This window comes from Cupressus sempervirens, chromosome 1, assembly GCF_028749045.1.
Source record: "Cupressus sempervirens isolate cs-2001-9-10 chromosome 1, ASM2874904v1, whole genome shotgun sequence".
Classification (NCBI taxonomy): domain Eukaryota; kingdom Viridiplantae; phylum Streptophyta; class Pinopsida; order Cupressales; family Cupressaceae; genus Cupressus; species Cupressus sempervirens.
In genome coordinates this window covers 4,248,544-4,271,453 of record NC_143118.1, presented here as the reverse complement: position 1 = coordinate 4,271,453, position 22,910 = coordinate 4,248,544, and the positions used below count along the sequence as shown (strand labels likewise).

The window sequence follows — 22,910 nt, the reverse complement described above, 5'->3', positions numbered from 1 at the left end:
AAGAGGTGTACTATTATGACGGATGGATGGACAGATAGGAGGAATAGGACCTTCCTAAATTTTTTTGTTTCTAGCGGAGGTAATTCATCATCCTCTACTTCTTGTCACTTGAAGTCTAAAATTTAATGTATTATTGAATAACGAAAATTTTGTTTTATTGACTATTGATTCTTAAATGATAATTATTTTATTTTATTTTCACTTTTAGGATCCACCATGTTTTTGAGGCCTATAGATGCTTCCTCACATGTGAAAAATGCAAAATTCTTATGTGAGACTATTGAGGAGGTCATAAGGGAGGTGGAGGTAAACAATGTTGTCCAAGTGGTGACTAATAATGCAACTAATGATAATGCAGCTAATTATGTTGCTGCAGGTAAAATTTTAACTTCTAACTTTCTAAGTTCTACTTTTAAAAAATTTGTTTTAGTTTTTCATTAAATTTTGAAAATTAAAAGTTTTTAAATACATCAAAAATTTTCATTGTTTACTAACTAATTTAAAATTGCTGCAGAAAAACTTTTGATGGAGAGACACCCAAAAATCTTTTGGACTCCATGTGCGGCCCATTGCATCAACCTCATGTTAGAGGATATTGGCAAGCTTGCATGGGTGAAATCATGTGTTACCAAGGCCAAAAATCTTAGTAAGTTCATCTATAATCATGCCTTGGTCCTCAGCACTATGAGGCAATACACGAAGGGAAAGGAGATGGCTCGTTCTAATATCACAAGATTTGCCTCTAATTTTATCACACTAAAATCCTTGCTGACTACAAGGTTAGATTTGAGGTGCATGTTTGTTGGTCCAGAGTTCCTCCTCCTTTGCCACCAGCCCTACAGGGATAGATGCAACAAAATTCATTTATAATGATGAAGGTTTTTGGGAGCCATGTTTGAAGATTGTGGAAGTAATTGAAATTTTAAATTTTAAAAGCTTAAGTCTTAAAATTTTATAAATTAATTTATCTCATACATATTTTTGTTTTATTTTCATTGTGCAATTTTGCAAAGTTTCATCATTCACTAAATTGTTTTTTTTATTTAATTGTTTTGTAGATCACTGAGCCCCATGTAGCCCTCCTACGAGTTGCTGATGGCGAGAAGCCCTCTATGGGCTACATTTATGAGGGCATGGATAGGGTCAAGGAGGCTATTAAGGCCAAACATGTAGGAGTTGAAGAAAACTATGGCCCTATTTGGGACATAATTGATAGGAGATGGAAAAATCAGCTTCATAAACCCATCCACGCATACATATTTTTGTTTTATTTTCATTGTGCAACTTTGCAAAGTTTCATCATTCACTAAATTGTTTTTTTGTTTAATTGTTTCATAGATCACTGAGCCCCATGTAGCCCTCCTTCGAGTTGCTGATGGCGAGAAGCCCTCTATGGGCTACATTTATGAGGGCATGGATAGGGTCAAGGAGGCTATTAAGGCCAAACATGTAGAAGTTGAGGAAGACTATGGCCCTATTTGGGACATAATTGATAGGAGATGGCAAAATCAGCTTCATAAGCGTATTACCTCAATCATGCATATAATCCCGGGAGATTCATAATTCCATGACGATTTCAAGGCAGATGAGGAGGTTCTTAGTGGCCTATACATAGTGATATCAAAGATGTCCCCTAATCCCACAGATATATTGCTTGAGATGGATGCCTATAATTATGAATCAAGGCCCATTTTTTCAAGTCAAATTTGCAAAGAAGGTCGTACAAAATTGTAGCCAGGTAAAAATTGCAACTTAATCCTTATACAATCTAGTTTCTAAATTTCTAGCTTTAAACTTTAAAGTTCAAATTTTGAAATGAGACATTTTTTTGTTTTCCTTTTTTCAAAATTCAAATAGATGGTGGAAAATATTTGGGCCTTCAACCAAAAACTTTCAGCAAATCGCCATCCACATTTTGAGCCAGCCAAGTAGCACATCCACTCGAAGAGGCGTAACAGGTTGTCTGTGCAAAAAATGAATAGGCTAGTCTTTGTGCATTACAACCTAGGCATTAGGATCAGGGAGATTTTGGATAGTGGCACCTCTTCGATTACTCTAGAGGAGGTTGATCCAGAGTTTGAGCAGATCATTGAGGCTACTGATCCTGTATTTGATGATGAGGACCTATAGTGGCTTGACTAGGCAAATAGAGAGGGCCAGGCTGAGGTTGTGGCTATGGCAGCAGAGGACTAGAGAGCTCCAGTTGTTCCTAGTGGCACCTCATAGGCATTGGCAGAGCCAAAGACTACAGTTGATCCTAGAGGCACCTCACAGGCTGATGCTATGGCTACTCAGACATCCAAGACCTACCTTAGATGCCTTACTAAGAGGTATTTTATAAATTATACTGAGGTTGAGGTTGAGGCTAAGGTTGGAGATGAGGATGAGGATGAGGATGATGATGATGATGAGGATGAGGATGAGGATGATGATGACTCTGACTAGGAGCCATAGCTATAGTCTTGTTTTAACTTTTTGTTTAACTTAATATATGATCAGAATTTGGAACATTTGATGATGACTATTGATTCATTGTATCTTGATGTGTTGGATTTATCATTTCATAATACATATACATTTTGATGGGTTGCATGGATTTATCATTTTATATATGATTATATGTTTTACTTTTATAATATTTCCTTCAGCTACTGTTTAAAATTTAAACTTTAATTACTAGTAATATAGTATTTAGCAATTTACCTTTGTAATATTGTACTTATGTAATCGATGTATGTTTGACTTTTAAAGTTTTAACTTTTAACTTTAAGTATGTGCATTATGATCAAATTATCTTCTATTTAATGATGTTATTGTGCCTTTATGCTTTATTCAATAATGGGTGCATGGAATGTTCTTTAAATCCTAAAAAGTCTAAAAAATTTGAAATTTTTTCAGTTTGTTGAGTCATCGTCGAGTCATTTCCGAATCCAAGCCGGGTCACGAGTCAAGTTACCCTTGCCGAGTTCGAGCCGGGTCCGAGTAACGTTACTTTGATCAATACACGACATCTTAGACCCAACGATTTGCAAATCATTCATTGCTAATATTTTCCAGTACATTTCTTATGAAATCTAATCTATAGGAGCATTATAATATTCGGCATACAATCTATATTATCAGCAATATACAGAGAAGGAGATACTGAACTTAAGCAATTCAAAGGTCACCATTATTTGAAGAACAACTCTGCACTACTATAATACAAGTAAGAGTACCTATTGTTCTCATATTTATTGTAATTGTTTTATCTATTAGAAGTCCACAGACTTAACAGTAGAGAATGGTTCAATATCATTCTCCCTCTCAATTTCTGCTTGGTGATTTTCATCTAATTCAAGAATAGATTCAGTAATAGATTCATCACTATTTCTAATAATATTAAAGGCGATATCTTCTTCAAATTTCATATCTCTACTAATCTCAATTGTTCTTTGACCTGGAATAAAGACCCTGTAGTCTTTTGTTGTTTCACTGTATCCAATGAGTATCCCCTTCTTTCCGGATGGTTCTAGTTTTGTTCTTTTCTCTTTAGGAATGTAAATATAAACAGGACATCGAAATATTCTTAGATGACTTAGATCTAGTTTAATATCCGTAAATACTTCTTCAGCAGTGATGTTCTCTAATACTGAATGTGGACATCTGTTTTGAATGTAGACTACAGTGTTAGATGCTTCAGCCCAGAAGGAAGTATGAAGATCTTGATTGTGCATCATTGCTTTAGCTGACTCAACAGTTGATCTATTTTTACGTTCTGCAACTCCATTCTGTTGCAGATTATATGGTACAGAAAACTCCCTCTTAATCTCAACAGCAATGCAAAAGTTTTTGAAAATTTCGGAAATGTATTCACCTCCATTATCTAACCTTGGTATTTTTATTTTCTGTCCTAACTGATTTTCAACCAGGGCTTTGAATTTTTTGAATTTTGACAATACTTCAACTGATTCTTTCTATTTTAGAAAGTAGATCCAAGTTCTTCTAAAGTACTCAACAATAAAAATTACATAAAAGAGATACCCATTAAGGGAAGGTATAGATTGTGTTTTTGCCTAGAGCACATCCTTTGCAAATGCTTAAGTGATCACTTTTGAGACTAGGTAAACCTTTTACAATTTTTCCTATAGATGATAATACACAATAGTGAAGGTAGCCTAGCCTCCTATGCCAAATTTCTGTTGAATTTGATGTTTCATGACTTAGAGCTAAGTTTTGATTGTCACAAAGTTTATATAGACTTCCGTCTCTAAATCTGATGGAAATGGCTTTCTTGATATTAGAGTTCTTTAGCCAAGATAGAACTTTGTCCTTTCGAAAAGTGATTGTGAATCCTTAATCAACAAGACCAGAAATAGAGACTAGATTTTTTTTTATTCCAGGTACATATAAAACATTTTTGAGTTGGAGAGTAATTCCTTAATTTAGCTAAATTGAATACGAACCAATACCTTTGATAGGATGAGTGGAGTTATCTCCAATGGTAACTTCTTCTGAGGAGTGTTCTGAGAAGGTTTCAAATTTGTTTCTAAAACCGGTAATGTGCCTAGATGCTCCACTGTCTATGATCCAATTGTTATTTGAGTTTAATTCACTTGAAAGAGCTAAATAAAATGCATAGTTTTCTTTTTCTTCTTTCTCTACTTCCTCTACTTTGATTTCAGCTAAGGCCGCTTGAATTCTTTTCCGTTCAGGGCACAAGTTATGAGAGTGACCAATTTTATCACATTTGAAACATCTAACTTTGGACTAATCATGTTTCTTATATGATTTGTCAGTTTCCCTTCTATTATGTTTGAATTTGCATGAAGCGCTTGAATGTCTCCCTCTTGATTTATACTTAATCCTCTTAAGACTAATCTAGATTCTTCTTGTGTGCATTCATTTTTTAGTAAATCAAATTTAGGAAGCTCGGGTCGGGAGCTTAGGCCTCGAATAAATGTTTCCCAAGATAGACGAAGTCCTCTTAATGCTATCATGCTAAGTTCTTTGTCATCAACTCGATTTTCCATTGTTGCAAGTTGATCTTTTAACCCAGAAATCCTTAGAAAATATGATGTAATAGATTCCCCTTTTTTCATCTTTATATATAGTAGATCTTGTTTTAGGGTTAATAATCCACTAGCATTGTTGATTTCAAATGTATCTCTTATAGTGGAGAACATCTCAAATGCAGTCTTGAGACTGGATATGGATGGAAGTATATAATCTTTTACAGAATCTATTATAATTTTCATTGCCTTGTTATTGTGTCTTTTCCATGTTACTTTATCTGGATCATTTTTAGGCATGGATACGTTTGTTTCTATATACTCCTCTAATTCCATTTCTCTTAATATTATCATGACTCAAATTTTCCATGATGAAAAATTTGATGCTCCCTCAAGTCTATCCTCTAGCCTTACATGATTCACCATTTTGATTTAAGAATATAATTTAACTTTTATAAATCTGAGACTTTAGATTTTAATTCTGAGTAATAGAGTTTCTTATTAGAATGACATTGATACCATGTTAGTTTTTTGGTGATCTCTGATAGATAAAACCAATGCCGTAGATATAGACAATAATGGATATCCTTACTTGTATAATCGCTGAACCAGAGATGCATAGTGTGTTCTCCCAATGGTGATTGTTGAGTCTTTAACTTTTGTGCTAAGGGTTGATGAAGATATAATGTCTTACAATGTAGATTGCTGAGGATGTGGAGAGAATATGTAAATTGCCTTCCAATGAATAATGCTGAGAGTTATCCTACAAAGTGATAATGCAGATCGTTGGGACTGTAATGCCATAGATTGATTATTTTTCCCATCGATCTGCACTTACATTTATATACATATGTGAAACTTGAAAGTTCATGCCCTGTAAAGTCATGACTCTACGTGGCCTTTGGCCACATAGGGTCATGCCTCTACGGAGGCATAACTAACCATCTGTTAGTTAAAGTCAGTGTAACGAGACTCGGACTCGGCTCGGACTCGACAAGGGTAACTTGACTTGTGACCTGGCTCTGACTCGTGACCCGGCTCGGCAGTGACTCGGCAAAGTGAAAAAACTTCAAAATTTTGAGATTTTTTAAGATTTAAAAACATTCCATGCACCCATTATTGAATAAAGGGTAAAGACACAATAACATCATTAAATAGAAGATAATTTGATCATAATGCACATGCCACATACTTAAAGTTAAAAACTTAAAACTTAAAAGTCAAACATCGATTACATATGTACAATACTACAAACTTACAAACTTACAAAGGTAAATTGCTAAAAGTAAATACTATATTGCTAGTAATTAAAGTCAAACTAAGATAAATCCATGCAAACCATCAAAATGTATATGTATTATCATTTATGCATTATGAAATCCAACACATCAAGATTCAACAGTCATCATCAAATTCAAATGTTCCAAATGCTGATCATATATTAAGTTACTGTTAAACTATTAAACAAAATGTTAAAACGAGACTATAAGTCTACAGCTATGGCTCCTAGTCGGAGTCCTCATCATCATCCTCACCCTCAGGCTCATCCTCATCGTCATCGTCATCATCATCGTCATCCTCATCCTCATCCCCAACCTCAACCCCAACCTCAAGCTCAGGCCATAGCATCAGTCGTCTAAGGTAGGTCCTGGATGTCTCAGTAGCCATAGCATCAACTCGTGAGGTGCCTCTAGGATCAACTGTACTCTCTGCCTCTGGCTCTGCCAATGTCTGTGAGGTGCCACTAGGAACAACTGGAGCTCTCTGGTCCTCTGCTGCCATAGCCACAGCCTTAGCCTGGCCCTCTCAATCTGCCTGGTCAAGCCACTATAGATCTTCATCATCAAAGACAGGATCAGTAGCCTCAGTGATCCAATCAAACTCTAGATCAACCTCCTCTAGAGTAATCGAAGAGGTGTCACTATCCAAAATCTCCCTGATCCTAATGCGCAGGTTGTAGTGCACAAAGACTAGACTATTCATTTTCTGCACAGACAACCTGTTACGCCTCTTCGAGTGGATGTGCTCGAACATGCTCCAGTTGCGCTCACATCCAGAAGCGCTACTTGGCTGGCTCAAAATGCGGATGGCGATTTGCTGAAGGTTTTGGGTTGAAGGCCCAAACATTTGCCACCATCTTTCTGAATTTTGAAAAAAGGAAAATAAAAAAATATTAGTCTCATTTCAAAATTTGAACTTTAAGTTTAAAGATAGAAATTTAGAAACTAGATTGTATAAGGCTTAAGCTGCAATCTTTACCTGGCTGCAATTTTGTACAACCTTTGCAAATTTGACTTGAAAAAATGGGCCCTGATGCATTATTATAGGCATCCATCTCAAGCAATATATTTGTGGGATTAGAGGAGATCTTCGATACCACTGTGTATAGGCCACTAAGAACCTCCTCATCTGCCTTGAAATCATCAAGAAAATGGTATGCGGGATTGAGGTAATAAGATGCTACATGGATGGGCTTATGAAGCTGATTTTGCCATCTCTTATCAATTATGTCCCAAATAGGGCCATAGTTTTCCTCAACTCCTACATATTTGGCCTTAATAGTCTCCTTGACCCTATCCATGCCCTCATAAATGTAGCCCATAGAGGGCTTCTCGCCATCAACAACTCGTAGGAGGGCTACAAGGGGCTCGGTGATCTACAAAACAATTAAACAAAAAATTAATTTAGTGAATGATGAAACTTTGCAAAGTTGCACAATGAAAATAAAACAAAAATATGTATGAGACAAATTAATTTATAAAATTTTAAGACTTAAGCTTTTAAAATTTAAAATTTAAATTTAAAACTACCTCCACAATCTTCGAACATGGCTCCCAAAAATCATCATCATCATAAATGCATTTTGTTGCATCTATGCAGGGTTGCTCGCAAAGGAGGAGGAACTCCATTCTGGACCAACAAACATGCACCTCAACTCTAACCTTGAACTCGGCAAGGATTTTAGTGTGATAAAGTTAGAGGCAAATCTTGTGATACCAAGACGAGCCAACTCCTTTCCCTTCATTTGTTTCCTCATAGTGCTGAGGACCAATGATGGGGACACAACCCAAGAACAGAATGGACACAACAGAAAAAGGGAAATTGTATTAACTGAAAAAATAAGCTAGTACATTCAGTATAGAGAAAATAAACTTCAAAACATGCCCTAAGGGCTTACAATAGCATAAATGTGGTATCAGAGCTGGTTTTCCTGAGTGTATAGACAGAGCGCCGACTGTGAGGCAGTTTGCACCAGGACTGTGTGGTTGTGGGTTTGAGTTAAGAAGATGCCTCCACGAAGAGAGCGTGGCAGAAGGGCCAGAGCTATTAATCCTGAGGAGGTTAGAGCCCTCCAAAGGCAAGTACAAGCATTGCAGGAGGAGCTCCGTAGAGGAGCAACTGTGGCCGCAGGTGATGAAAGTGAAGATGACAACGAAGAAGATGAAATGGGACCAGAAGGGGAATTTGACGGGGAAGTTCTGAATCATGCAGAGGAAAGGCTTTTTAGGGCCATTACTAAGTTTGGGAAAAGACCTACAACTGAAGTGGGTGTATTTTCAAGAAATTTGAAACCAGATGAGTTGATCGATTGGATCAATGAACTGAAAGAATACTTTGAGTATGAGGATATCAGGGACCCAGATAGGGTTAAGTTTGCAAAGGCCAAACTGAAAGGCCATGCCAAAATCTGGTGGCAAGAGGTTCAATTGGAAAGAAATAGAAGAGAAAAGGAGATCACAAAATGGGATCGCATGGTGGACAAATTGAAGAAGCAGTTCATTCCTATGGACTATGAACTTGATTTGTTTAAGAAGATGCATGGGTTAAAGCAAGCAAGAAGATCAGTCCAAGAATATACAGAGGAATTTTACCGACTCTTGATTAGAGCGAGGCATGCAGAAGCAAATAAGGAGAAGATTGCTCGTTATATCAGTGGGTTGCGACCTAGCATCCGGGAGGAATTAAGTCTGGTAAGAATGACCAGCGTTGAAGAGGCATACCAGTTTTCCCTACGGGTTGAAGAGAAGCTGAATAAAAGGTTTGAAGGAAGACAAAGAGGGCGCGGTCAAGGAGGAAGGGGAAGCGGTAGATCATCTGGAGGCCGCAATGAAACCCAAAAGAAAAATGAAGATGTGGGTACTAGCAGGAACCAGAGGAATGAGGGTTTCAACCGCTCCGATGATCAAGACTTTGGAAATCAAAGAGGAAGAGGTAGAGGACGTGGACAAGGAAGAGGCGGCTTTCGTGGTACCTGTTTCCATTGCAATGAAGAAGGTCATCGTGCCTTTGAATGCCCTCAACGACAAGGAAGGAGAGATAGGAGAGCTGAGGGCCAAGCTAGGGTTTCTCATGTGGATGAGGATGCACAATCATCACATTCAGAGGATGCAGAAAGAGGAGAGACCTTGGTAAATGAAAGTGTCCTACTAAGTGGTGAGATTGAACCAGGACAACGGAGAAGTTTGTTCCGTACCAAATGCAAGTGTGAGGATAAATGTTGTGACGTGATCATTGATGGTGGTAGCACTGATAACTTGGTATTAGAAGAGATGGTCTCTAAGCTGAAGCTCAAGAGGGAGAAACATCCCCAGCCCTATCGGATTGCTTGGGTAAAAGATGATCATAAGGTCTTGGTAACTGAACAATGTTTAGTGAAATTCAAAATTGGGAGTTACCATGATGAAGTTCTCTGTGATGTTATTCCGATGGATGTTTACTATCTATTATTGGGTAGACCATGGCAGTTTGATAGACATGCAGTACATGATTGACATGCAAACACATACTCTCTGACAAAGGATGGAGTTCGCCACAAATTGAAGCCCATGAAAAAGGAAGGTGAAAAGGTATGTAGCAGTGCTAGGATTTGTCTTGTTGATGAAAGGAAGTTTTTAGATGGCATGAAACATCAGCATATGTGCTATGCTTTGATTCCTAGGAAAGATAAAGAAGGTAGTAGTGAAATACCACTTGAAGTTTCAGATTTACTAGGGGAATTTGGAGATATTATCTCTGATAATGTTCCAGATGGATTGCCACTAGTAAGGCAAATCAGTCATCAGATAGATCTGATTCCAGGAGCTAGTTTGCCTAACAAGGCTGCTCACAGGATGATTCCTGCTGAAACAGAGGAGCTAAATAGACAAGTTCAGGAGCTGTTGAGGAAGGGCTTGATTCGAGAGAGCCTGAGTCCATGTGCAGTACCTGCAGTACTCGCACCAAAGAAGGATGGAGAGTGGAGGATGTGTAAAGATTCTCGAGCTATAAATAGGATAACCATCAAGTAGTGGTTTCCTTTGCCAAGGATGGATAATCTTATGGACTGCTTGAGTGGAGCTCAGTACTTCACAAAGATAGATCTCAAGAGTGGCTATCATCAGATACGGATTCGAGAAGGAGATGAGTGGAAAATAGCCTTCAAGACCAAGGAGGGTTTTTACGAGTGGTTAGTCATGCCCTTTGGATTGACGAACGCCCCAAGCACCTTCATGTGGCTCATGAATGAGGTACTTAAGAAGTTTTTGGAAAAATTTGTTATTGTCTATTTGGATGATATTTTAATTTTCAGCAAGACTTTGGAAGAACATTTACTACATATTCGTAGTGTCCTTGAAAGGCTAAGGGAAGAGAAACTGTTAATTAATCTGAAGAAGTGTATCTTTGCAATAAGGGAGTTAGTCTATTTGGGGTTTGTTATATCACCTGAAGGTCTCAAAATGGATCCAAAGAAGGTAAAAGCCATCTTGGAATGGCCTACTCCAAGGTCTGCTACTGAGGTAAGATCATTTCATAGTCTGGTTAGTTTTTACAGGAAGTTTATTAAGAATTTCAGTGGCATATGTGCACCCCTAACTAATACAATAAGAGGGGATAGAAAAGAGTTCAAATGGACTGCAGCAGCTGCGAGAAGTTTTGAATTGCTGAAGAAGGTAACAGAACAACCTGTGTTGGCACTTTCAGATTTTAGAAAGGTTTTCCAGGTGGATTGTGATGCCAGTGGTAGCGCTATTGGGGCTGTATTAAGCCAAGAAGGTAAGCCTATCGCATATTTTAGTGAAAAATTGAATAATGCAAAGAAGAAGTATTTTGTTTATGATCAAGAGTTCTATGCAATAATTCAGGCCTTAAAGAAATGGAGGCATTATTTATTGCCAAAAGAATTTGTTTTGTATATTGATCATCAGGCATTACAGTACCTAAATAGCCAAGGTAAATTGAATCAGAGGCATATGAAGTGGGTAGAATTCTTGCAGAGTTATACATTTGTGTTGAAGCATAGAAGTGGAAAATCTAACAGGGTTGTAGATGCACTAAGTAGGAGACAGTTGTTGCTTACAATAATGCAGGTTGAAGTAGTTGGGTTTGATGAACTCAAGAATTTGTACCCCGAGGATCCTGATTTTGCTGAAGCATGGAAAGCTTGTAAAGAACCTGTTGCTGTAGATAGAACCAAGCAGTTAGACTATTTGATTCAGGATGGCATGTTGTTCAAGGGTAGCCAATTGTGCATTCCAAAGAGTTCCATGAGGGAAAATCTGATTAAGGAGAAACACAGTGGAGGGATGGCAGGACATTCTGGTCGAGATAAGACCATTGCCATTCTTAGAGAACATTATTTTTAGCCTCAAATTTCACAGGATGTGAAGAAGTTTGTACAGAGTTGCCAGGTTTGTCAAGTTGCCAAGGGTTTAGTCACAATACTGGCCTATATCAGCCATTGCCTGTTCCATCAAGGCCACGAGATGACATAAGTATGGATTTTGTTCTTGGATTGCCAAGGACACAAAGGGGTAATGACTCAATATTCGTGGTGGTTGATAGGTTCTCCAAAATGGCACATTTCATTCCAGGCCACAAAACTCATGATGCTGTCCATATTGCAGACTTGTTTTTCAAAGAGGTGGTAAGACTACATGGACTTCCAAGGAGTATAGTTTTTTACAGAGATACTAAATTCGTGGGGTATTTCTGGAGGACATTGTGGAAAAAGTTAAGAACCGACTTGAAATTCAGTTTCACGCATCACCCACAAACTGACGGCCAAACAGAAGTGGTAAACAGAAGTCTGGGCAATTTGCTGAGATGTTTAGTTGGGGATAAGCCCAAGGGATGGGATTTGATTCTACCACAAGCAAAGTTTGCTTACAATAACTCTATAAATAGGAGTACTGGAAAATCACCATTCCAAATTGTATATGGGAATAGCCCAAGGACTGCACCAAAATTGAGGAAGATAGAGCAAGGGGAGAGGACAAGTGCTGGAGCAGAAGAATTTGCTGAACATATCAAGCGTCTACATGAGGAGGTTCAGGCACACATTACCAAGATGAATCAAGAGTATAAAGCTAGGGCTGATCAAAGGAGAAGACATAAGGAATTCCAAGTAGGGGATCTAGTCATGGTGCACTTACGAAAAGAAAGATTTCTAGCCAGTACTTACAACAAGCTGAAAATGAAGAAATTTGGCCCCTGCAAAATTTTGAAGAAACATGACTCAGGAAATGCATATGAGGTGGAGCTGCCAGATCGTATTCACATTTCTCCCATTTTCAACATTGCAGATTTAACAGAGTATCATGATGATGGTGCAGATGAGGAGCTGGTGTTAGAGCCATGTCCAATTCCTGCTTCTAAGAAGGAGGAGATAGAAGACATTCTAGATCATCGTGTGGGTAGGAGTACAAGAAACAAGCAGTATGAAGAGTATTTGGTCAAATGGAAAGGACGACCGATCGAGGACTCAACTTGGATTTCAGCAGCTGAGGTTTCCCATTTGGGATTTCCTCTACCATTCATAAAGAGACAGGGTCACTTTTCAATCTACCTAGGTGTCTGATGCAGGAGCATCCAGAGGTATAAGGGCAATCCTGTGTCACCCAAAAAAATGTACTTAGACTTAGTTTCTGATTCATGTGTTTTCATTTTTGGACACCCATTTGGGTCAATTAAAGGTTCCAACTCTTACAATCCCACTATCAGTGTGCTAGAAAATCTCGAAAAAATAGGAGCATGTAATTGGGCCATCATTTTGGTAAACGAGAAGGTGTGAATTGGCCAAATGAATGTAATTGTGATTTAGAACATTCCAAAAAAAGAATCAGGTCAAAAGGCCCCACGGTTTGAAAGTTATTGCAGTTTTTCGGGTTTTAGAGACCTCTTAAGAATGTTTCAAAGTCAAGTTAGGGGCATTAAATGACCTCGAAAAGGGTCGAAACGGTTCATCAATCGGAGCTACGGTTCAAAAGTTATGCCTCCCGAAAGTTCGGTTACCATTTTTGGATTCTTCTAGATTTGCGCCGACTTCTAACGCAGCTTCTGGAGCCTTTTATTTGGTCGGTGGATGCCTACTAGCACTTTCTAGAATGTATTCCTAGTCCTTAACCCTCCGGGGTCTATTTAAGGAGATTCCTGGCATTGTAAAAGGCAGTTCGGAGTGGAGTTTGAGAGGAGGTACTGAAAAGGAGAAATTATCTCCACATTTATGCTATTGTAAGCCCTTAGGGCATGTTTTGAAGTTTATTTTCTCTGTACTGAATGTACTAGCTTATTTTTCAGTTAATACAATTTTCCTTTTTCTTTTGTGTCCATTCTGTTCTTGGGTTGTGTCCCCATCAAGTGGTATCAGAGCTGGTTTTCCTGAGTGTGTAGACAGAGCGCCGACTGTGAGGCAGTTTGCACCAGGACTGTGTGGTTGTGGGTTTGAGTTAAGAAGATGCCTCCACGAAGAGAGCGTGGCGGAAGGGCCAGAGCTATTAATCCTGAGGTTAGAGCCCTCCAAAGGCAGGTACAATCATTGCAGGAGGAGCTCCGTAGAGGAGCAACTGTGGCCGCAGGTGATGAAAGTGAAGATGACAACGAAGAAGATGAAATGGGACCAGAAGGGGAAGTTCTAAATCATGTAGAGGAAAGGCTTTTTAGGGCCATTACTAAGTTTGGAAAAAGACCTACAATTGAAGTGGGTGTATTTTCAGGAGATCTAAAACTAGATGAGTTGATTGATTGGATCAATGAACTGGAAGAATACTTTGAGTATAAGGATATCAAGGACCCAGATAGGGTTAAGTTTGCAAAGGCCAAACTGAAAGGCCATGCCAAAATCTGGTGGCAAGAGGTTCTATTGGAAAGAAACAGAAGAGGAAAGGAGAAGATCACAAGATGGGATCGCATGGTGGACAAATTGAAGAAGCAGTTCATTCCTATGGACTACGAGCTTGATTTGTTTAAGAAAATGCATGGGTTAAAGCAAGTAGGAAGATCAGTCCAAGAATATACAGAGAAATTTTACTGACTCTTGATTAGAGCGGGGCATGCAGAAGCAAATAAGGAGAAGATTGCTCGTTATATCAGTGGGTTGCGACCTAGCATCCAGGAGGAATTAAGTCTGGTAAGAATGACCAACGTTGAAGAGGCATACCAGTTTGCCCTACGAGTTGAAGGGAAGCTGAATAAAAGGTTTGAAGGAAGACAAAGAGGGCGCGGTCAAGGAGGAAGGGGAAGCGGTAGATCATCTGGAGGCCGCAATGAAACCCAAAAGAAAAATGAAGATGTGGGTACTAGCAGGAACCAGAGGAATGAGGGTTTCAACCGCTCCCATGATCAAGACTTTGGAAATCAGAGAGGAAGAGGTAGAGGACGTGGACAAGGAAGAGGAGGCTTCCGTGTTTCCTGTTTCCATTGCAATGAAGAAGGTCATCCTGGCTTTGAATGCCCTCAACGACAAGGAAGGAGAGATAGGAGAGCTGAGGGCCAAGCTAGGGTTGCTCATGTGGATGAGGATGCACAATCATCACATTCAGAGGATGCAGAAAGAGGAGAGACCTTGGTAAATGAAAGAATCCTACTAAGTGGTGAGATTGAACCAGGACAACGGAGGAGTTTGTTCCGTACTAGATGCAAGTGTGAGGATAAATGTTGTGACGTGATCATTGATGGTGGTAGCACTGATAACTTGGTATCAGAAGAGATGGTCTCTAAGCTAAAGCCAAGTGATCAGATCATCTCTTAGAGACCATCTCTTCTGATATAAGGTTATCAGTGCTACCACCATCAATGATCACGTCACAACATTTATCCTCACACTTGCATCTGGTACGAAACAAACTCCTTCGTTGTCCTGGTTCAATCTCACCACTTAGTAGGACTCTTTCATTTACCAAGGTCTCTCCTCTTTCTGCATCCTCTGAATGTGATGATTGTGCATTCTCATCCACATGAGCAACCCTAGCTTGGCCCTCAGCTCTCCTATCTGTCCTTCCTTGTCATTGAGGGCATTCAAAGGCACGATGACCTTCTTCATTGCAATGGAAACAGGTACCACAAAAGCCTCCTCTTCCTTGTCCACGTCCTCTACCTCTTCCTCTCTGATTTCCAAAATCTTGATCATGGGAGCGGTTGAAACCCTCATTCCTCTGGTTCCTGCTAGTACCCACATCTTCATTTTTCTTTTGGGTTTCATTGCGGCCTCCAGATGATCTACCGCTTCCCCTTCCTCCTTGACCGTGCCCTCTTTGTCTTCCTTCAAACCTTTAATTCAGCTTCTCTTCAACTCGTAGGGCAAACTGGTATGCCTCTTCAACGCTGGTCATTCTTACTAAACTTAATTCCTCCTGGATGCTAAGTCGCAACCCACTGATATAACGAGAAACCTTCTCCTTATTTGCTTCTGCATGCCCCGCTCTAATCAAGAGTCGGTAAAATTCCTTTGTATATTCTTGGACTGATCTTCCTGCTTGCTTTAACCCATGCATCTTCTTAAAAAAATCAAACTCGTAGTCCACAAGAATGAACTGCTTTTTCAATTTGTCCACCATGCGATCCCATCTTGTGATCTTCTCCTTTCCTCTTCTGTTTCTTTCCAATTGAACTTCTTGCCACCAGATTTTGGCATGGCCTTTCAGTTTGGCCTTTGCAAACTTAACCCTATCTGGGTCCCTGATATCCTCATACTCAAAGTATTCTTCCAATTCATTGATCCAATCGATCAACTCATCTGGTTTCAGATTTCCTGAAAATACACCCACTTCAATTGTAGGTCTTTTCCCAAACTTAGTAATGGCCCTAAAAAGCCTTTCCTCTGCATGATTCAGAACTTCCCCATCAAATTCCCCTTCTGGTCTCATTTCTTCTTCTTCATTGTCATCCTCACTGTCGTCACCTGCGGCAACATTTGCTCCTCTACGGAGCTCCTCTTGCAATGCTTGTACCTGCCTTTGGAGGGCTCTAACCTCCTCAAGATTAATAGCTCTGGCCCTTCCGCCACGCTCTCTTCGTGGAGGCATCTTCTAACTCGAACCCACAACCACACAGTCCGGGTGCAAACTACCTCACAGTCGGCACTCTATCTACACACTTAGGAAAATCGCTCTGATACCACTTGATGGGGACACAACCCAAGAACAGAATGGACACAACAGAAAAAGGGAAATTGTATTAACTGAAAAATAAGCTAGTACATTCAGTATAGAGAAAATAAACTTCAAAACATGCCGTAAGGGCTTACAATAGCATAAATGTGGAGATAATTTCTCCTTTCAGTACCTCCTCTCAAACTCCACTCCGAACTGCCTTTTACAATGCCAGGAATCTCTTTAAATAGACCTCGAAGGGTTAAGGACTAGGAATACATTCTAGAAAGTGCTAGTAGGCATTCATCGACCAAATAGAAGGCTCCAGAAGCTGCGTTAGAAGTCGGCGCAAATCTAGAAGAATCCAGAAACGGTAACCGAACTTCCGGGAGGCATAACTTTTGAACCGTAGCTCCGATTGACGAACCGTTTACATTTTCGAAAAGCTCTCGAAGCGCTCTATAGCCCTATGGACCAACTTTACTTGTCTCCCATTTTTCGGCCCTTTTCGAAATCATTTAATGCCCCTAACCTGACTTTGAAGCATTCTTAGGAGGTCTCCAAAACCCGAAAAACTGCAATAACTTTCAAACCGTGGGGCCTTTTGACCTGATTCTTTTTCTAAAATGCTCTAAATCACAATTACTTTCATCTGGCCAATTCACACCTTCTAGTTTACCAAAATGATGGCCCAATTACATACTCCTATTTTTTCCGGATTTACTAGCACACTGATAGTGGAACTGTGAGAGTTGGAACCTTTATTTGACCCAAATGGGTGTCCAAAAATGAAAACACATGAAACAGAAACTAAGTCTAAGTACATTTTTTTTGGGTGACACAGGATTGCCCTTATACCTCTGGATGCTCCTGCATCAACCAAGGCATGATTATAGATGAACTTACAAAGATTTTTGGCCTTGGTAACACATGATTTCACCCATACAAGCTTGCCAATATCCTCTAACATGAGGTCGATGCAATGGGCCGCAAATGGAGTCCAAAAAAATTTTGGGTGTCTTTCCATCAATAGTTTTCCTGCAGCAATTTTAAATTAGTTAGTAAACAATGAAAATTTTTGATGTATTAAAAAGAATTTAATTTTCAAAATTTAATGAAAAACTAAAACAAATTTTTTAGAAGTAGAACTTAGAAAGTTAGAAATTAAAATTTTACCTGCAACAACATAATTAGCTACATTATCTGTCACCACTTGGACAACATTGTCTTCCCTCACCTCGCTTATGACCTCCTCAATAGTCTCACATAAGAATTTTGCATTTTTCACACATGAGGAAGCATCTATGGACCTCAAAAACATGGTGGATCCTGAAAGTGAAAATTAAATAAAATAATTATCATTCAAGAATCAATACTCAATAAAACAAAATTTTCGTTATTCAATAATAGTATACATTAAAATTTAGACTTCAAAAAGTAGAGCATGATGCATTACCTCCGCTAGAAACAAGAAAATTTAGGAGGGTTCTGGACCTCCTATCTGTCCATCCATCTATTATGATGGTACACTCCTTTTGGCTCCAAATCTTTTTGTGGTCCTCCAACTCAAGTTTCATCTCCTCAACCATATCTAGCAAGAGGGGGCCACTCAACTCATCTTCAGTGGGGGCTTTGAACCCCGCACCACAGATGAAAACTGCATCAATCATCCCCTGCCGATAAGGAGTCCTATTACGTTTATAAAAATATTTTAATTAGCATATTTCAAATTTTCAACATCAAGTTGAAAGTATAAAATTGAATATAAATTTTAAAACTTAAAACGTAAAACAATCAAATATAAATGAAGTTGAAAACTTGAAGTACCTGGCTGCTAAAAATGGAATGTTGCAGATAAACCAAAACTTGCAAATTGCTCTTACTCCAGCTTCATGTATCTCCCTATTCCAGCCCATGCTCTCAAGTGAGGGTTGTGCACCAGGAGTGGTACGCGGTACAAAAAAGTTGTCCAACTTACTAGATTTTTTGACTCTAGGACGAAGAAGAGCAGCACTACTAGAAGGGGCAACAGCAGTAGCATCACTAGAAGTGCAAGGAATAGATGTAGAAGAAGCACGAGCAACAGAAGCACTAGGACGATAGGGGTGACGGGAAGAACCTTCTCCAACACAACCTACTGACTCGGAAACATTTGTAGATGAGTGTGGAAGGGAACTAGAATCAATCAAAGCTAACTCTTCTAATTGTTTTTTTTTTAATTCTTTTTCTTGTTCATATTTTTCCAAGGCTACATAACAAAAACGTTGAGCCTCAATAGTTGTAGCTCCACAAGGCTCAATATCATGACCACGTAAGCCAGCAATATGGTATTTTAATCTATTTATCCCCCCACAATTAATGGTTTTACAAAATAGGCATTTTGTTTGACTTCTCTTTCTACCCGGAAATTCTATGGTGAACTTTCAACACTCATCTTTTTTGTTGCCTTTAGAGAGGTTGGGTTTTTTACCTCTAGAAGCCATTATGACTTAATTAAGGAAAAATGTAAAGGTTGCTGCAATAAGACATTTTAGAGCAAATATTACCATTTCAGCATTGCATTTTATGAAGATCTGAAGTAAAAAAAAAAACTCATAAACAAACAAAAAAAATTCATGCAAAAAACCCATAAGCATAGACAAAAAAATCATCAAAATCTAAACAATCAAGTCTTACCTCTTTCAAATGCTTTGGGAAGTGTTGAGAAGAGCTCCTATAAACTCCTTGATGATCTAAATGCAAATTCCAATGTCACAAATGCAAGCTTTTCTCCTCCTTTCAGCTGGTTGCAAAACAAGAAAACTCTATTTCTCTTCTACCTCTCTCTCTCTTTCTTCTTTTCACTATAGACTGTTATGGGAGCCCTTTTAGGGTTATATGAGTGAGAAATGTAAAAAAAAAAAAAATTAAAAAAAACATGTAAAAAATTATATTTTAAAGGCCCGGTTTCAAGCCTGCCACGGCCAAGTCAAGGAGGCCGGGTCACGCGAGTCACGCAAGTCACTCCTCGTGACTCGCTGCTCGCGGGTCACGAGTCATTGTGACTTGGTGAGGTCAGCGCAGCTCGCTGACTCGCGTGACTCACCGCGAGTCACGTTACCCTGGTTAAAGTAAACAATAACAATGCAACAGTTTATGTGATCGGCGGTAAAACACAAAGCTCCCCGATAACATACACATCACAATGTCTGCCATTAATATGGAGTGTTATGATAATCATCCAAACGTGTGTGTGTGTATGTGTGTGTGTGTAAGCATACATCTGATGAACAGATTTCAAATAACATAATTTTATCATTACTTCTACTAATGCTATACATCAACAATAACAAAATAAGACTTAGATCGACTTAAGTCAAATTTACAAATACCAAAAGCATCACAAGCATATATAACAATGAAGGGGATTCCATAAGCATTCCCTCTTAATTATGTAGCCTCCCTCTGAAGCTAATATCTCCCTTTAAAGCTAATATCTCCTTTAAAGCTCAACATCTCCTAAAGAAACCTACTGCCTTTCTTGTTGCATCCTGCAACGAAGAGAGAATAAATGAATTTATATAAAGATTAATTCAGGACTATTTTGATCATTAGAAAACAACAAATGAAATCTCCCTCTCAAGCTGAAACATTTCCCTCCGGATGCAAAGCAACACTCTCATCTTGATACTTCTTGTAGCATCCTGCAAAAGAGAGGAAAATCAACATACAATTTCAAAAACATTATGATCTATATGGGAAATATAATCATAAAATATTTTTCCTCTATGCTGGTGAGAAAACATTATTCTCTTTCTACAGCTTCATAAATATAAAATAACATACACTAATCAAATCAATATTCAAGGAAGAAAAGCTTAGCTCTTTGATTTTCTCCAATGTTGTTATTAGCCTTATCAACTTCTGATAGGTCTTCCTCTTCAACTTTATTCAATGCATCAAAACCTGGAACTCACACATATTGCAAATAGGAAATTTTGATGCCAAAAGATCAAACTTATAGCTAGGCCATTTTGATCCGATATACAATAAAATCTAATTCAATTCCCATAGAAACTACATGCCACTATCAAGAATGAGCACATAAATTGATAAATAAAGAGTGGATATAATGCACATCCTCACATGTGTTGAAGAAGACGTGGCAAGGAGAAACGATTAGGAAATCATAATAGCAGTATTCCATAACTCCCAATTACCATGCCGTTAGGAGCTCACATATCATAAGGCCAAGACAAAAAAAACTGACAATCATTGTCATTGCATCAATGAATAGCCACATGCAACACCTTTAACGTCTTCATTCCAATACACAAAAATCTACAAACTATCCACTCATTCCGTGAATTCTGAGAAATGATTTCAGGACAATTTCTTTCGTAGACAATTGCACATAGGCGCCTCCAAATACATATCACACGAGAGTACAAGACTCTCTAACATATTCTGGAAAGATACTAATAATTCTGAATAATATATGCAGTATTGTCATTATCAAAATCTTTTGCGCATTTAGAAGCTAATCGAGTTTTGACAAAAGACTCAATGCTCACACAACTGACCTCGTCAAGGAAAAATAATAATTTCAAATGCTGCCAATGAGACGATCAAGCAGTCAAGAGAATAAGAAATGGCACAAATGACAAATTGTCGACTTACAAAGGCCAGGCAATAGAAGAAGATGATGACGCCAAAAGAGTACATATTCCACGATGATGAACAGAAAGGAATAACAAAATGAACTAAGTAACGTGACATAGCTTAGGTATTTCCATTTCTAAATAAGTACAATGCTCTTGAACTGACCAGAACAACAACAAAAAAAACCCGATGATCAATATGCCATAATACTGAGTAAGACTTGTTCTTCATTGTAAAAACCATTGCTTTGAATTAAATCAAATACAAAAAAGAAAATATACGAGTTCCTTCAACAAATTTGAACATCCACAAATGATTAAAAAAACCATGAAAATAAACGATACTCCCTGATCATGCATGCAGTCACTGCAACCAACATTTAACCTTCATGACAATGCCTCCCAACTTTTTCAAAAATGTATGCATATATATTGAGCCCCATCTCCAGTCACTTGTTGTTTATTGCTTCCTTGAAGACATGCGACATCAAAAGAGTACTCTGTGATTGCATGCAAACTTTCCCTCTGTACATGCAACCGAAACTCTAATGATTCCTTCTAGACGATCAACCAATCTATATGCTTCCAAACATGGCTCTGATACCATGTTAAAACTAGAGCCCAGAAACTAAAGATGAAATACAATAATAAAGAAAACATTAGACAGAAAATCAACACTAGAAGGTATCCTGGGAAAACCCTTCTAGAATGAAGGGGAAAACCCAGCCACACAACAAATAATCATTTTATTGATGATAAAAGTTCAAGTGTACAATATCCTTTGGTAGCTACGAATATATAACAATAGCAGAGACTCTTCACATTATAACTGAAGGTCTCTTGAGATTCCCATAACTCCTATAATTAATAATAGTTCTTTGAATTTTCATGCCTCAATGCATGTGAATGACACATGTCATTAAACTTAAGTGTCCTTTTCAGCTGAACATAACAATAACGGTAATAACACTCATATTTCCAAAGATAAAGATCTCTATTGCAACTATCATCTTCAACAATGGCAGCCCAAATTAGCAACTTAAAAACATAAAAAAATAGAGCATTTTTGAATGATTTATTTTGACATTTCTCTTTCTTATAACCCTGAAAGGCCTTCTATTTGTTGAAAATGACAAAAAGAGAGGAAGAGAATAGAGAAACCATAAGTTTGTAGCCAGCAAGAAAGAAGAGCATCAAGGAGATCCTAAATCAATTTGGGGAGGCAATAAGTTTGTATTGGGAGCACTAAGGAGTTAATAGCAACACTCCTCAACTCATTGCAAGAGGCATGTAATAACCCTGCTTTTGCATTGGCAGTACATTCAACCTTTCTCAATGTCCTTTCTCAATGTCCTTTATCCAAAATGAGAAATGATCCCTTAGACAACTGGCGGCAGATCAGAAAATTGCAGAGACATCCCTTTGTGAATCAAATCACAAGTAATGTAATGAACTCGCTAGCCCTCAAATTCAATTTGCTAGCCCCAAAGCAAGGTCACAGATCCAATATATGTGCATTGACCTCCCAATCATACCTGCAGCTAATGTAAATGCCTCCACGCGACTAAATGGAAAATCGCAGGTTCATGATGTGTGTTGCCCAGCCTCTCACGTGAGGAATTGGCTTTATTATTTGCCAATGACAGCCAGAATGGTAAGAGCACTGCCTTCAACAGTCAATCGGCAACCTGAAATAACGAAATCGTGGCCTCAAAAACCCAATGCAGATTCGCAACTAAATTCACCACGTAATTACTAATCAACTTCTCACAAATACCTTCAACAATTTGATCTCCTAGGCACAAGTATTACAGTAGGAGAGAGAAAGAGATGCAAATTAAATACTTCAACATAAATTGCTTTCATAAACTTAGAATTCTCAGAACTATGATTCTAATCCCCCAGTCACAAATAATAACACTATGGGGATTTAA

At 38.4% G+C, this 22,910-nt stretch overlaps 2 protein-coding genes across 9 annotated transcripts in view; both read right to left on the bottom strand.

Annotated features, from left to right (window-relative positions):
- LOC149575848 (uncharacterized) overlaps positions 1 to 22,910 on the bottom strand; it is a 273,561-nt gene that overhangs the window by 26,057 nt on the left and 224,594 nt on the right. The gene's annotated exons all lie outside the window — the stretch shown is intronic.
- Positions 6,406 to 7,641, bottom strand: LOC149575851 (uncharacterized). 2 transcript variants are annotated; one of them, XM_089810899.1, is made up of 2 exons: positions 7,251 to 7,641; positions 6,406 to 7,132 (listed from the first exon to the last, which is right to left on the bottom strand). In XM_089810899.1, the coding sequence occupies exons 1-2, from the start codon at positions 7,591 to 7,593 to the stop codon at positions 6,819 to 6,821; spliced, it is 657 nt and encodes a 218-aa protein (XP_089667025.1). In that variant the 5' UTR covers positions 7,594 to 7,641; the 3' UTR covers positions 6,406 to 6,818. Both variants share the same exon structure in this region, with proteins under 2 accessions (XP_089667025.1, XP_089672726.1).

Bases quoted from the DNA above. Each gene is read 5' to 3' on its own strand.
- LOC149575851 (XM_089810899.1), bottom strand. From the start codon at position 7,593: ATGGGCTACATTTATGAGGGCATGGATAGGGTCAAGGAGACTATTAAG. The intron at 7,133-7,250 runs GTAAAGATTGCA...TTCAAAATTCAG, and splicing joins TTGTACAAAATTGCAGCCAG to AAAGATGGTGGCAAATGTTT.